We start from the raw sequence: 16,075 nt of genomic DNA, 5'->3' as shown, positions 1-16,075 counted from the left end.
CCTACTTTTAATTACTAAAGTACTAGAAAATGAAGATAAATATACTATAGTCACAAAAAAATTTGTGATGAAAATATTACTCTTAGTCTTTATCTTTTTCACTTAAAGATAAAAATACCTTAGTTTCTAATAGTTTTAATAATTTTTAAAGTACACCTTTGAAAAGTTTACTTGGTAACACGGGAAATGATTAATTTTGGAATAATATATAGAGAATAGAATTTATATACTTTGATGATATAATCAGCCACAGGCTGAATCTATTAAAAAATATAGTCCAATTTCTTTTTAATTTAAAAAAGTTTTACTTAATTGCTTAAATTAAAAAATAACATTAAAATAATCCTACATATAGTTACAAATGATGGTGTGGCTTGAAAAAGTCTCTTGTGATTTTGAAAAGATGAGCATCATGTATCCACGATGGAAAAATGTAAAACTAACGACTTCTAATCCTTGATAAAACCAGAGGACTTAAAATAAAAGATCCTAATATGAACATATGCATTTTAGTCAACCACTTTGATGGAATGAACGCTTGCGAGAGACTGAGTATGAGTTGATCTGGTTCCCAGAGATCTGGAAGCCAAAGTAGTACTTTCAGGATGAATAGTCCGGGGATATTTTGCTGCAGCAGCTTGAGGAATGGTTTGCTGAAAAGATAAAAACCTGTTTTAATAATCCCATAAAATTATACATATTAAATATCATTTTATCATCTATAATTTAACCCAACAATCATTGTATCAGTGGATATAAGCAATGAATTGGATGAAGCAGCCATTAAAACAAACAAGATGTGGTCCTTATCTGTAAGGAACCCCACCAGTTAGACTGACTGCCCAATACCCACAGTCTGCACCAGAGCTGTACTCCAGAGGAGCACGAGAAGAGCCATGGGAGCCATCTATTCCTCAAGGAGGCCTCGGGTGGGTGGAATCTTGTCATGTTTATAGAAGCTAAGTATAGAAAGGGACTTTGTGGTGTTTGGAAGAAGGGTCCACCCCAAGCTCTCCTATCCGCTCATTCTATCCAACTTCCTCCTCCTCGTATCCGATTGTAAATATGTGGAGTCCAATCCTGGGGAACATGCAGGAAGCCCTGGAGGAATCCGGTCTGGTCCTTGCTTCAAACCAGTGTAAAGCAGGTCCCTCATATTTCACCTGGTTCACCTGGGAGTTGACTAAACATTTTATGATCACACATGAGGTAGTCTTCCTAGAGGCCTGGTGCTCTCTTAATATGGACCACAACTTTCTAAATACGTAAAGAGATAACTAGATGCTGAGCCCCTCTGCTGAGGGGAGGATGTGTGCACTGTGTCCATGCTCAGAGGAAATCTTAGACATGAGCACTGAACCATTAAAGTCAGGGCATATATGCCTTCACCTGTACATGCAAGACGTTCAAGTTCATACTATGTTCATAAGTACATGTTACATGTATACACATGCATAATATATACACATATAAAACTTTCCTGTATTATAGCCAAAACAGCTTCTTAGTAGGCAGTAGTGGGATTTGTTATGCAGATGAGTCACTCAGTCCATGTCACTGACCAGCACATATAGATTCTGATTCAGTCTTCTACTTAGAAAAGTCATCTCAAATACTTGAAGTAAAATTATATATTTGATTAAAACATTCACTATAAGCCCTGGCTGGTGTAGCTCAGTGGATTGAGCGCGGGCTGTGAACCAAAGTGTCGCAGGTTCAATTCCCAGTCAGGGCACATGCCTGGGTTGCAGGCCACGGCCCCCAGCAACCGCACACTGATGTCTCTCTCTCTCTCTTTCTCCCTCCCTTCCCTCTCTAAAAATAAATAAATAAGATCTTAAAAAAAAACAAACAAAAAAACATTCACTATATATTTCAAAAGCTCTATGACACAGCTATGCAGGTCTTCATTTTAGATTCTGCTTTAAGAATAAAAGTTCCTTTTTAATAAAATGGAAAAATAACCTTCTTAAAGTATTTTATATAAATGTTTCCTTGTACATAAATAACTGGGTAATCATTACAAATGGAAGATATTCTTGCCACTAGTATGAAATTTTAGTTGCTAACCCCCTAATCTAACCCTGTTCAAAGAGGTATTTTTCCTTGAGGAGGACGGGCAAGAGGAACTGTGGAAGTGGATTTGCGTTACCACTGTTATCATGGTCTACAAAATCCGGAATGAAGTAGCCCTAGGGGCAAGCAATCACCCCGCAGGTGGGGCTACAGTGTCAGAGATTTGATTACTGTTTTATTAGTAATAAGTGTTTCTAGTAGTTCTAGATTTTGATTCCTGGGGAAAGGTGAAAAATTTTACAGAGGACTGCCACCGTGTCTGTCACATAATCCAAATTAGGCAACGATTGGAGCTGTGTGTGGCTTTCTGATTCCTGGCCAGTTACTGGAGAAGTGCTGCATGAGCTGAATAAGCAAAGGGCAGTTTGGGAGATAAACATCATAAACAGGTTATAAGTCTTTAGTTCAGTTCCTTATTTCTCTTCTGTAAAACATGAATTTCTATTATTGATCCAAAAGCAAAAGGTTGTCTAAATTAAAAATAAACACATGTGTTCTGTGAGCCTTCTTTGTCTCAGTGGACATCCTTATATACCTCGTAAGTGCTGATAAAAATAAAATGTGTTCATGTCTTCTCATTTCTGATGATCTCACATATTAAACAATACATAGAGATGTCATCTAAGGACTTTCAGAGTCCATCCAGTTTATGAAGCCTGCGACGGCCCTCCCCCTCCCCGTCCTCTATCTGACTGGTGCCTCTGTGTCAGTCTTCCACCTCACTGTGGTCACACTTTACCTGAGGCTAAATTTAAATCATCAGTCCAGCTTCTCTGGACTTAATCTAGTGACCAGAATAAAAAGGATTTAAAATCATTCCATATGTCTTTTTTGCTGATACTCTGACGTACTGAGCAGGCAGGATGTTGTCTAATATTGAGAATTTATATAGAGGGCTATTCTCTTTTGAAATCAATCCTGTTTCTCTTTAGGGATATAGTCTTATAGCTTTAAAAATTAAACTTTTTGACATAATTATTGATTACATACAGTTTATAAGAAATAGTACAGAGGTACCCCTGTATCCTTCCCTAGTAATTTTTATTAAATTAAATTTGCTTATAGTTTACAGTTTACAAAGTACCTTTCTACATCTCATTTAACTTTCACATTAACCCTAAATTCTGACAATAAACCCTAGGAGCTAAGTAGTCTCATCACTCCCATTTTACACAAGAGAACATGGAGGCCCCCATATTTTACTTGTTTTCCATATGATCACAAAGGCAATAAGTAGCACAACTGGGGCACTAACTTAGGGGTATTTTTGTTTATTATTGCTTAAATTCCATATACTTTTCTTTATGGCACATGCATTTATAGTAAATTGAATTTTTTTCCTAACTAGAAATATGCCAACAATTGTATTGAAAAAGGGGAAGATGACTTTTTTTAAAAGGAGCAAAAATTAAAGTAGGGAAGTGTTTCTTGTAATCAAAAACCTGCTACATGGACAGCTAGTTAATGAGTTGACTGTTTTTCATTATTTTTTTAAATTAATGAGTAATTATTTATATATTTTACCCTTCTGACCATTGACGTACTAGATTACTTTTTGTATTTGATCATTTTTACACTATTGAGAAGAAACAATGTTTTTGAAATTAATTTCTTAAAAGAAAAAAGGCAGATTCAGAGCAGGTGTGATCATTCTAAGTGTAGAAAGACATAACAGTAGAAGGCAGAATAAGAACTGGTCATCATGAATGTTGATCTCCTCAGCATGTCATTTAAGTGTTTAATTGTGTACAAATCTCAGGAAAATGATTTTGACAAAAGGTTATTAAATGCGGACTCACCACCGTGACTGGATGATGTTTTTCCACAACAACTGAGCTCATGGGAGGAGAAACTCCCATTATAGCTAAACTGCTGCTAATTCTGTGTTTTGAAGCGAAGTCACATCTCCCTGTGATGCGGGCCGTAATTGTCCTTCCAGCTTTCTGCTGTGCAGATGTCACAACTCTGGGTACGTGCTAAAGAAGCAAAGAAATACCCAGTTGGTAGAAAATCCACAGCCAAATTTACAGTACTGTTGGTTCTATAACTTATGAAGAAAATACATAGGCACTTAAAGTAATTGTATACTGAACCAACTTTAACGTGGAAAATATAAAAATTTAAAACAATGAGACAAAAATCAAAACATAAAACCGAGCACTGCAAAACTTTAACTTTGGTATGCCAACTATTTTATAGGACTTCATAAAGTTTTTAAAGGAATTTTATTTAGAAGTAATTATAGATTTATAGGAAGTTGCCAAGAAGGTGTAGAGAGATCCTGAGTATTCTTCACCCCGATAATTGTGATATTAAAACCAGATAGCTAACGTTGACATAATGCATGGGCACAGATCTGTATCACTTTATTACATGTGTGGATTCCTGTAACTGTCACAGCAATCAAGAACCATCACATAGAACTATCCCATCACCACAAAGACCTCCCTCACACACCCTTCAGTCATCTCCATCTCCCTTCCCCCACCACCCCTAGCCCTGGGCAACCACTCATCTGTTTTATGAACTCTTCTGACCCTTATGCATGATTAATATCATCATTAATCAAATGCTTTGTGTTCTGCCTTTTTTCTTAGCTTTTTTAGCGTACTTTTCCATGAATAGAGAATTGCTATAATTTTTGAGAGATTTTAAAGCCAACAAACTGCAGTTTATCTAATTATCTCAGTTCTCTTACTATTATACATAGCAAAGTTTTGTAAAAAAAAGAATTCCAATTTTCTTATGAGATTTCCTGTAGAATATACTGCAAAACAGTGCAATAATCTGATCAAAAGGTCACACACGGGAGCTTTTACAGCTTTTGTTGCTTCCTGCTTGACAGTGCTTCGTAAAAAATATTTACATCAGGAGCAATACATATGTGTACTCACTTTTTCCTTCTGTCAGCTAATTACATTAGCTGGGCCAAAAGCAAAAGGAATAAGAAAAGAAAGGGAACTGCAGTATTTTATATTCTACTTCTGTTATTAATTGTGTCCACAGCCACGTTACTCTCTCTAAGCCTCAAGCTCGTCATTTACAAAATGGGAGAGCAGCAGCAATGGCCTAATGATACCCTTTCATATTCATTCAGATGAAGAAAAAGTTAGAAGATAAACTTTACTAAATAGCTTAAAAATCCAACAAAATCCCTCAGTTATATATCTCAAATGCAGTTAGAAAAAGCAAAGCACCACCTATTGTTCAAACTCATGAACTGCAATTTATTTGCTTGTATAACTGCTTAATGTTTTTTTTTTGAAAAATGTTTCCTACCATGAAATTCTGAAATTTAACATATTGAGAATGTATGCAGAAAGGAAAGACTTTTGCAAGTGAGGAGATTACTTCACTAGAATGATTATCCTCCTTTCTCCAGTTACTTGTTTCCCAAATCACACTCTTCCCTTTAGCTGGTGGATGTACTGAGGAAGACTGGAAAAAGTTTTGAGTGTCCGCAGGAAGCCTCTGTGAGTAAAATGGAGAGAACAATAACTAGGTCTGGATCACGAATCTCTCTTCTTTTCCTGTTCCTAACAATGATGATTTCACACTAGGTAAGTTATCCAGCTAATTTACAGGGTGGGGGAAAGGAGGTGTACAGTTGTGGGCACACAAACAGAGCTTATTCTTGTATTATTATTTATTGCATTAAATTGAACAACTGTAAATCCTACTTTTGTTATTTTGGTTCTTTTTAAAAACAAGAAGACATATTGAGGTGAATCTGAGTATTATAATTATACAAGGAAGGACAAAACTAGCCTTACACTTTGATTTGTGGTTCTCTTCTCTCCCCAGCCCTACAGGCTATACATCTGTGGATGAAACTGAATGTGTATTTGTTTCTGCAGGAGTAGAACATAGCTGGAGGGGTGGGATTGAAGAAGGGCTGTTTTTCAAGTTTCAAAGACTTCAAAATTAACTCAGGTGATCAATTGTGTTTAAAAGTTAGTAACAAAAAGTGTGGTAAGCACACTCATTCATTCAATTCTTCCCATGCATCTTCAGATTTATATATAAATGCAGATGAATAAATGGTGTAGTCACATTTTAAGAGAATTTTGAAAAAATCTAGCTCATGTGTGTTATATGCAATATGAATGACAAACCAGAAATTTAAATGTTTATTTAAATGAGATCATCTGTATAGAATCACAAATCAAAGTGCATAATCATGAAAAATAAACACAGCTGAATATATTCAGGGTTGAATTTTGGTGTCTTATTTCTAAGTCAAAGCTCCCTCACACATTCAAGTTTCTCTTAACATTTTTTTAAACTTCTTTCAATCAAGAGCAAACATGATAAAGAGCAGATCTCAATATATTTTCCCTTAAAGTTAGCAGTTCCCAGAAGGCAGCTGGAATGCTAAGGATGACCAGTTGCCCTGCTGACTCTGAGCAAAGGTGCCTTCTGATGGCCTGCAGGGGGACAGTAAGACCTAAGACCTGCTCTGCCATTACCTTTCCTCCTGTGTAAGTGGTCAGGTGGGAAGAAGAGGGAGACAAGCACATCAAAACCATCTCAGGATCTTTACAAAATTATACATGACTTTATGCTGAGCTAGAGGAGGGAAGGGTATAGTGTTTTAAAACAAAGCCCTGCAGAGGTGAGCCTGATAAGCTTGCCTTGTATCCCTACACCTTTTCTCTGAGAAACATTGAAGGTACAGGTTTAGCACCAGGAGGCTGAGGAGTCAGAAGCACAAGGTACTTGCTCTCTCTGCCATGTTTTCTTACCATGTTTTAACAGCATGGTTCTTTTCACTTTGCGCCAGTTCTTGCACAATTACTCCACTCCCAGACAACACTCTTCCGCTCTAAGCATTCTGTAATGGTGACTCTAGGAACACTGTTCCTATTTTCACTTCATTTGTGAATCAAAAATTAAAGCCTAACCAAATCAAGACGGTGTTACTATGGAGTAGTACTGTTAATAATATCCTGCATCCAGGAAAAGGGAAAGCTGCCGTTGAACAGCAAATATACAAAAGGGCCATTACCTAGTAAGTCCTTTAATATAACAAGTTTTCTTTAAAATTAAAAAAACCCTCTAAATTAAATCTATTTTTCCCAAGTAGTTCTGGCAAATGTAAAATGAAGAAGTTATTTAGTTTTGTTCAATTATCACTACTGTAATAGAAGTTTTAATAGAACTTACAAATTAATGTTTTAGCCACTTTGTGTATTACTTTCTGTGACTTGGCCTAAAACCATATAGGCGTTTTTCTCCATGAGATAGTATGTTCTAAGTTCAAAATATCCAATATGCAAACAAGTCAGGAACACTTTCCCAGCGCAGGCACCCACATGGACCTCACTAACCATTTCTTCCGGTGCAGCAGGAGCTGTAGGTCCAGCACCGAGAGGAGCGGAAACAGGAAGGTGGGTGTAGGAAGCGGAAGCAGCCCCGGTGGAAGTGATGGAAGCCACAGAGGGAAATGCAGCAGTGCTGGTCACTCCCACAGTGGCTGCTGATGAGGATGGTGCTGGTGCAACTGCTGAGGGTACCGAAGAATCCAAATGAACAGGATGTTCTTTTCCTTGAACACTGGGACCATATTCTTCCTTTTTATTATTTGTGAAGTCTACCCCTATAAATTACAAATTAATTCCATTAAAATTCTACCAAGATTGCTTTCACCCCCACCCCCCAACAATAAAAATACATAATAGGTAGGTCATAGGGAGGAGGGGGATAAAGGGGATAAGAAAAAATAGGAAAAAAATATATAATAGCTACAATTTGTTTTTTTAATTTTGATATAGCTTATTGATGATGCTATTACAGTTGTCCCATTTTTTTCTCCCCTCTGTTCCCCTCTACCCTGTACCTCCCCTACCACCATCATTCTACCACCTTAGTTCATGTCCATGGGTCATACATATAAGTTCTTGGGCTTCTCCATTTCCTATACTATTCTTAACCTCCCCCTGTCTATTTTGTACCTACCATTTATGCTTCTTATTCCCTGTACCTTTTCCCTGATTCTTCCCCCGCCCCCTCCCTGCTGATAACCATCCACATGATCTCCATTTCTGTGATTCTGTTCCTGTTCTGGTTGGTTGCTTAGTTCGGTTTTGTTTTTTTGGTTCAATTGTTGATAGTTGTAAGTTTGTTGTCATTTTACTGTTTGTATTTTTGATCATCTTTTTTTTAAGATAAGTCCATTTAACATTTCTTCTAGTACGGGCTGGGTGATGATGAACTCCTTGAACTTGACCTTATCTGGGAAGCACTTTATCTGCCCTTCCATTCTAAATGATAGCTTTACTGGATAGAGTCATCTTGGATGTAGGTCCTTGCCTTTCACGATTTCGAATACTTCTTTCTGGCCCCTTCTTGCCTGCAAGGTTTCTTTTGAGAAATCAGCTGATAGTCTTATGGGAACTCCTTTGTCAGTAACTGTCTCCTTTTCTTTTGCTGCTTTTAAGATTCCTTATCTTTCATCTTGGGTAATGTAATTATGATGTGCCTTCATTTGTTCCTCCTTGGGTCCAACTTCTTTGGGACTCTCTGAGCTTCCTGGACTTCCTGGAAGTCTATTTCCTTTGCCAGATTAGGGAAGTTTTCCTTCATTATGTTTTCCAAGTAAGTTTTCAATTTATTGCTCTTCTCCTTCTGGCACCCCTATGTCTTGGATGTTGGAACATTTAAAGTTGTCCTGGAGGTTCCTAAGCCTCTCCTGTCCCCGCCCCTGCCCCCAATTCTTGTTTCTTCATTCTGTTTTGGTTGAATGTTTGTTTCTTCTTTCTGCTCCAAATCATTGATTTGAGTCCTGGTTTCCTTCCCTTCATTGTTGGTTCCCTATACGTGTTCCTTTATTTCACTTTGCATAGCCTTCACTTTTTCCTCTCTTTTGCGACCATACTCAACCATTTCTGTGAGCATTCTGATTACCACTGTTTTGAACTCTGCATCTGATAGATTGGCTATCTCTTCATCACTTAGTTGTATTTTTTCTAGAGCTTTGATTTGTTCTTTCATTTGGGCCATGTTTTTTTTTGCCTTGGAGCACCTGTTACGTAGTAAGAGGCAGAGTCTTAGGTGTTTACCAGGGTGGGGCAACCCATATCGCTGCTTGGTGATGCTGTATGTGGGGGAGGGATCCAGAGGGAACAGTGCTGCTTGCTCCACTCTCTGCCAGCTTTCAGTCACTTCTTCCACTACCCACGAGCAAATTGGGCCTTTCAGGTACTGATTCCCGGTTTGGGTGGGTTTGTGTGCATTCTAGGACCCTATGGGTCTCTCCAACGAACTCTCCTGTGAGGCTGTGAGTTTCTCCCGCTGCTGCCTCAACCCCCACAGGTGTTTTCAATTGGTATTTTGAGGCTGTATGTCTCCCTCGCTGGAGCCCTGGGTTGCGTGGTTTGTCTCACTCACCAGTTGTTTCTCCTGGTTTATCCGCACGTCAATGTGGGACTGCCAGCTCCACTAGCCCCTGCCTTGCCTTGAGTCCTCTCTGCCCAGCTGCCGTCTCCACTCTTCCTACTGGCCTTGATGAGTGTTTCTTCTTTAATTCTTGGTTGTTGGACTTCCATACAGTTTGATTTTCTGGCACTTCTGGGTTTTTTTTTTTTTTTTTAGTTTTTACATTTGTTGTTGTCTTCTTTTGGTTGTGCAAGGAGGCAAAGTGTATCTACCTATGCCTCCATCTTGGCCGGAAGTCTCTACAATTTGGTTTTAATAGAAGTGTAGAAATTTGTCATAGATTGGACACAATGTTCAGCTACTAGTTTGTCAGTATTAACTGGTTAATGTCAGCATTAACCACTAAAGACTTCAGACCACTTCTTTCAACATGTAAAAGCTAATGAATGGCTTGCTCTTATTTAAAAGATAAAAATAAATTATGTGCTCAGGCAGAACCTCAGTTGAGTAAAGTGTACTGCAGTCACAACCATTACAATAGTAAGACTGCACAAGCCTAAGGACACATGCCCTTTCACATTATTTCATGCAACTACCCCGATAAATGACCTGTTATTTAGATCTTTAGAATAATTTTGTATCACTATACACTCTTTTCCTTCTGTTGCTCCTCTCCTAACCAAAACAATGTATTTTTATTTTTGATTTTCCAGCAAATAATAATAAATCAGTAAGTAAATTTTGACATTGTAAAAAAAAATGAGCTCTTGCAGGTAGATTATGTAAGTCATGAATTAAGAGCATATTTTGCACACTTAACTGATTTTTATGAAACACATGTAACCTTCTCTCCTTAGGTCAAGGGAGTGAATATCAGCTTCCACAAGCTAGGATAAAGGGTACTTTTTAGAGTTTTTGCTCCCAGTATTAAAATTTGGTTAAAATTTCTAAAACTCTATGTGATGCCAAAGACCAGGGTGAGGGTTTCACAATTCAGTCACTGAGATGTTTCAGACTATCTAAATAGAGTGTGTAACCCTGTGGATAAATAGTTTTCTATGTTATTCTCTTTCCATCTACAAATTTGGGCCTTGGAATAAGTCCTTTTCTTAGACTAAATGTGTGTAAAATATGTAAGCTTTATTAACAAAGTTTAATGAGGATTATAATGCAGGGGTCTTTTGAAATCATTTGATAAAAGGGACTAATTCAATATAAAATACTTTTACTTTGAAATACACACACACATACACACACTGAGTTTTAACATGTTTTTGATAGAAAGTGATTCTGACTGTCACTTTCTAGGTGGGTGGTAGACTTCGTATGAGATGTGGGACCAATGCACAGGTCATGTCTGGCCAAGGGACTCCCTGGAAGAAAAGAGAGGTGGACCAACTCTCACTGATGTGGGTGGACGTATACACTTCCTGTTTGTGAAATAACTAAGTTTTCATAATTATTCTTACTTTAACTTCCATAAACTGAGATGCACTACAGATGACAGACAGCAGAGAATCAGGACAAATAAAAAAATCAAATACTAGTTTTGTTCTAACAAGACAGATATATTAGGAACATTGGCATTATTAAAAATTGCATTATGCCCTGGCTGGGTGGCTCAGGTGGTTGGAGCCCTGTCCCATACACCAAAAGATGGCAGGTTCGATTCCTGGTCAGGGCACAGACCTAGATTGCAGGTTCTATCCCTGGTTGGGGTATGGGAGGCAAGTGATCGCTGCTTCTCTCTCACATTGACGTTTGTTTCTCTCTCTCTGCCCCCTTTCTCTCTAAGATCAATAAACATATCCTTGGGTGAGGATTAAAATTTTTTTTAACAAAAAATTGCATTATAAAAAGCAAATGTTTAAAAGAAGGGGCCAAATGTAATTTTTTTCTTGTGAGAATTAACAACTGTCTTTAAAATGCCATAAAACCTAAACATCACAGAGCAAATCCAGCATTAGATTATGAGAGGGGACCCCCCTAAACCCTGGAATTTATTTATAAAAAACTGTGTATTTATTCTTATGTGTTTAAACTTCAGTCACCTTCAAGGTACCCTCCATTTGATGCACTACGCCTATTGAAACTTTTTTCTACTGCTCAAAACAGTTTCTGAACTCATTAATGTTATGCCTTTTAGTGTTTCTGCTGTTTTTTTGTTTCACTTCTTCCACATCAACAAGACATTTCCCTTTGAGGATTTTTTTCATCCAGGAAAAGAACAAAAAAAGTCTTGCAGGGTGAGATCAGGTGAATAGGTATGGTGGGGCACAGGGGTCATGCCATATTTCGTCAAAAACTGCTGAACACTCAGCACAGTGTGGGGAATTGCACTTGTAAATCAGCCATCATGAAATGGACAAACATTAAAAGAGTCTTCAAAAAAATTCACTGGAGCCAAACACAAACTCTCACAACACCATCAGCTGGTACACTGATACAGAGGAGTTCCTAGAACATTCACCTAGTGGGGGAAGCCTGCATTACAAGGGGCCCGCCCTCCAGAAGATAATTCCTGTTTTTTTTGGTCTTGCCTCGTACACTGAACTTTTGCCTTTGGTAGCTCCACCAACATTATTGCTTAACTCTATGTCTTCTTATTCCTGTTATATCTGTCCCTCACTGTTAAGATTAACAAGGCCACTCAAAACAGCTGGGTTCCCAGAACTTGACATTAACCACAGAAGATGCTAATGTGAATGCAACAGGAACAAAACAAATCATGTTTGGTAATTATCAGAGTGTATTTTCTCTGAATCCTATTATGAATGTTTGCCTGTAGGAGACAGCTGTATTTATTTAAGATATTCAGTTTATAAAAGTGGCAAAATACTTTGTCCTAAGTCAATTCATAATCTTCATAAGTAGATTATGAGAAACAGATTAAAGAAATTATATATGTTTTAATAATAATTTGTCACCTTGTGAAGCCCAATATCTCCTCTAAGTAGACAAGTAAATTTTTAATTTAATACATATAACTTGCTAATAATTAGAACTGAAAGCAGACTGTCCTATTATTGGAGATAGTGAGTTGTTTTCAGCATTGATACTTAATTAAAAGACCATTTATTACAGAAATCAAGCACACTTGGGGTATCGGCAAGATAAACTATTTAGCTTTGATAATCTATAATTCTAAGTTTCTAACTTACATATGGGCCACACAGTCAAACTGTTTCAGAGAGAAAATTTGCCTTAACTCACTGCCACCCGCAACATGAACAATTTAAATAATAAAAGTTTGTTGATGCACAAAAATGAGGCACAACAAGCACAGAGGAGTGATTCCCTGGAATGGAATCATGTTAATGCTGTTACGAAATGAAATTGTCTCATTGATAAGTTAACCATGAGTCTCAAATAGGATTTACTATAATACTGCAAAAATACTCATGTGTTTGCATGAAGCACGGGAGGCCAACTTGAATAAATGAAGACTACAGTAACCATATCACAATTATCATTTTACAGGCCCAAGTATTTTTTGTCTTTTAAAGTGTTTTCAAGTATATTTCACTGTATTCCCACAAGAACCACCTATTAAGCAGGTAATAAAAGGTAAATTATCTTCTTTATTCAGATAAGAAAACTAAAACCCAATAAGGAAAATAGGGCTAATTGTAAATTGGTGGCAAAGGATTCTGTCATATGCTCTTCCAAGCCATGGTGATGAAACTGACACAAACAACTCAGATCCAAGGCAATATATGGACTTTTCTTGAAATTAAATTATTATTATTTTTTTACTTCTATAGATAGTCCTGTGTTTATAACTATTGAAACTGAATTTTAGTTGAGGTTTCTCTTAAACTGGAAAATAAGCGATATTCAAAAACAGGAAACCATGACCAGATAAGAAATATTTAATTAAAAAAATAGTCCAAGGAATTTGGCTACTTAGGAAAAAAACAATAGAAGTTTTGAACTTAAAGGCATTATAATTATTAAAGAGCCTTAAAAATGTTACACATTCAAAGCATTATGGTAACATTGAACCTAAATACTTAAGAGTTGACAGTTTACTTGTTCATATCTAAGATACCATAAGTAACCCCACAGGAGTGAATGTTCATGACATTTAAAACTGGAAATGGAACGACACTATGAAGTTAAAAATACAGTGCCTGGATGAGACATAGCTGTTGCAGAAAATTAGCACTGTAGGCCGTACCAGTCACTGAAATCCCAAGTCCTTTCTGAAAGTAGGCAGAGAATCATAAGTAAGACACTAACCTGTATCATTTCTGTTTTGAAATATTGTCATGGCTTCAAGATTTAATGCACAAACACCCCGCATGAAAGCTTTCTTCATGGAATCTTCAAACTGCTCTTTTTCATGCTGCATTCTTTGGATTTCAGCTTTTGCATTTTCCAAAGCTCCAGATAACTAAAATAAGGAGTTTTGTTGTTTGTTAAAAGAAAAAGATTCATAAGGAAGAATATTATTTATTGTTAAAAATAAATTTATTCTGTGAAGTTATTTTTATGTGAAATACTAAATACAATTTCCCACATACCTCTTCTGCTACGTGTCTCAATTTCTTTTGTTTCTGTCAACAAACCATTTTCATTTCTAACCAGGAAGTCAAAGTTCAAACAAAGGGAATTTCATACCAGTCCCACTGAAGGTTGCTGATGTGTTTTAATTATACAAAAAGATAATGCCAGTTTTTACTGTAAATCTTTTATGTAGGATGTTGAACAAAATACATTAAGGGCCACAGATAGCCCTCAACACTTTAGAAAAAAAAAATAACTAAATGCATGCAATATTAACAGAATTTTAAAAAACTAAATGTTACTACAGAATTCACAGTGCAAAGTGGTATTAGTTACAATACACTTTCCCATAGAGCAAATCTAAACAGACTCTTGCATGTCATTTGCAATTGCAGAAAATTATCTGTATTATGACACTGACTTTTAATATTAAGAACCCGTACTATAATGATGATTTTTTCCCTATTAGTATTTGATTTCAAGAGGCCTATTGCATTCTTCAGTATGGTTTTTATTTCACTTTGAGTTTTAAATGTATTCCCATGGAAACAATGCTCATTTTATTATTAAAAGTCAACGGGAAAATAATTCCAATTTATATACAACTGCTTTAAATCAACCTTATATAAAAAAAGTTCATTTACATTAAGACGATAAACATTTTTTTTTTTGGTCTCTATTCTTGGCAAAATAAAAGCCAAAGAAGAGCATAAGTAAGTGCACTATCTTAGAGATGTAGGGGATCTATGGGTGATTTACATTTTCAAGAGACAGGTACACGTCTACAAACAAGATTCAACACAAGTTTGGAGGCCATAAGAGTTATAATATTTGAAAGAATAAATAAGCCTGGAAGTCTGACTTAGTGTTGTTCTTTCCCAAATAGTCAAGTAGTCTCATCTGAAGACAAACTGCATTAAATGGAATTAGAGAGCTAGGTCACGCTGCCCAACTACAGACTGTGAGTGATGCTACCCATCTTTATTTCTTTCTATTAAAGGAAAGTGAAAATTATAAAGAAAATGTTTTACCATAGCAACTTTGGCTTCATAATCATTGGAAATCTGGACACAAACTTCTTCAGCTCTTGCTTGACAAGCTCGCTCCACCACGTCTTTCCACTTCTTCTGCACTGTGGAACGCCAGGCTCTCCAGACTTTCTTCAGCAAAGTTCTTTGGAAGTGCTGGTCAGCTAGTTTACCTTCATAAACCTACATGAAGTGATATAACCTTAAAACAGAGTGTACTGGAAAATATTCCGGCTGTAATAAGACATGTAACAGTGTGGTAAGCATTATACATACATTATCATTCAATCCTGTGTAATTATTATCTGCAGAAAGGAGAACAGACTTAGAGTGGTTAAGTAATCTGCCCAGGTCACACAGCAGATAGGAAAAAGCCGTCCTTGTTTTATCCCAGAGCCGAAACTCTTTCGTATCCCTTACATCATTTTAAGTAACTAATTGAGTTAGGGAAACAACAACAACAAACAAGTGAAAGAAAATGAGTAACTTGCCAATTGCCATCTTAGTTCAGAATCTGCATGCCCTTGAGCTGAAAGCAGGGCAAGGAGAACAACAGTGGCTGGAAGGTAGGAAGCGGACTGTGGCTTCAGGTGGCACTGCTCTCTCTTCGGTTTAGTAGCCACAACCATAAGCAAGATTAACTTAATTTACATACTTTGCATCATATATAGTGCCAAACTGACCCAAACAGGAATATATGCCATTCTTTTTATCAATTAATTTAAATTCTTTTGAAGTAGTTCCAATTTTCAATATTCTTATATTTCAAAAGCTCTTAAAGTGATGACAGCCTCAACTATTTTAGCTAACATTTAAACAATATATTCTCATTATGTCACTTGATAAATAACTTTCAAAATATGGTATACTTATTTTACATAGCTCTTTTCACTTTAATGTAAATTTAATCTATTGGAATTAATAAAAATGAAAGTACTAAGAGGTGTGCTTAAAGAAAAAAGTCATATTTTATAATAGACATACCTTTTCCTCAAATATTAACCTCTTAGAATTAAATGCATAGCGATCAATTGATGGGTCTCATGAGCATTACATGAAAGATTTATATATATATAGTTTTCTTT

General features: G+C 36.6%; 1 protein-coding gene across 9 annotated transcripts in view; it reads right to left on the bottom strand.

Moving 5' to 3' along the window:
• Positions 1 to 228: 228 nt before the first annotated feature.
• Positions 229 to 16,075, bottom strand: part of POC5 (POC5 centriolar protein) — a 38,287-nt gene continuing 22,440 nt past the window's right edge. For 3 of the 9 annotated variants that reach the window (XM_045848223.1, XM_045848222.1, XM_045848224.1), the window contains exons 9-14: positions 14,994 to 15,173; positions 13,696 to 13,849; positions 7,407 to 7,675; positions 5,428 to 5,547; positions 3,876 to 4,052; positions 230 to 653 (exon numbers count right to left, since the gene is read on the bottom strand). In XM_045848223.1, the coding sequence (XP_045704179.1) occupies positions 510 to 653; positions 3,876 to 4,052; positions 5,428 to 5,547; positions 7,407 to 7,675; positions 13,696 to 13,849; positions 14,994 to 15,173 (1,044 nt within the window). In that variant the 3' untranslated portion in view covers positions 230 to 509. Of the gene's footprint in view, positions 654 to 3,875; positions 4,053 to 5,427; positions 5,548 to 7,406; positions 7,676 to 13,695; positions 13,850 to 14,993; positions 15,174 to 16,075 lie in introns of all 9 variants that reach the window. The other 6 variants (XM_045848227.1, XM_045848228.1, XM_045848225.1 and 3 more) reach the window with 5 other exon arrangements.

The sequence above is a fragment of the Phyllostomus hastatus genome, unplaced genomic scaffold, assembly GCF_019186645.2.
Source record: "Phyllostomus hastatus isolate PE091 unplaced genomic scaffold, TTU_PhHast_1.1 phas_contig_58, whole genome shotgun sequence".
NCBI lineage: Eukaryota > Metazoa > Chordata > Mammalia > Chiroptera > Phyllostomidae > Phyllostomus > Phyllostomus hastatus.
The sequence above is the reverse complement of the archived record's forward strand: the minus strand, read 5'-3'. Positions and strand labels throughout refer to the sequence as shown.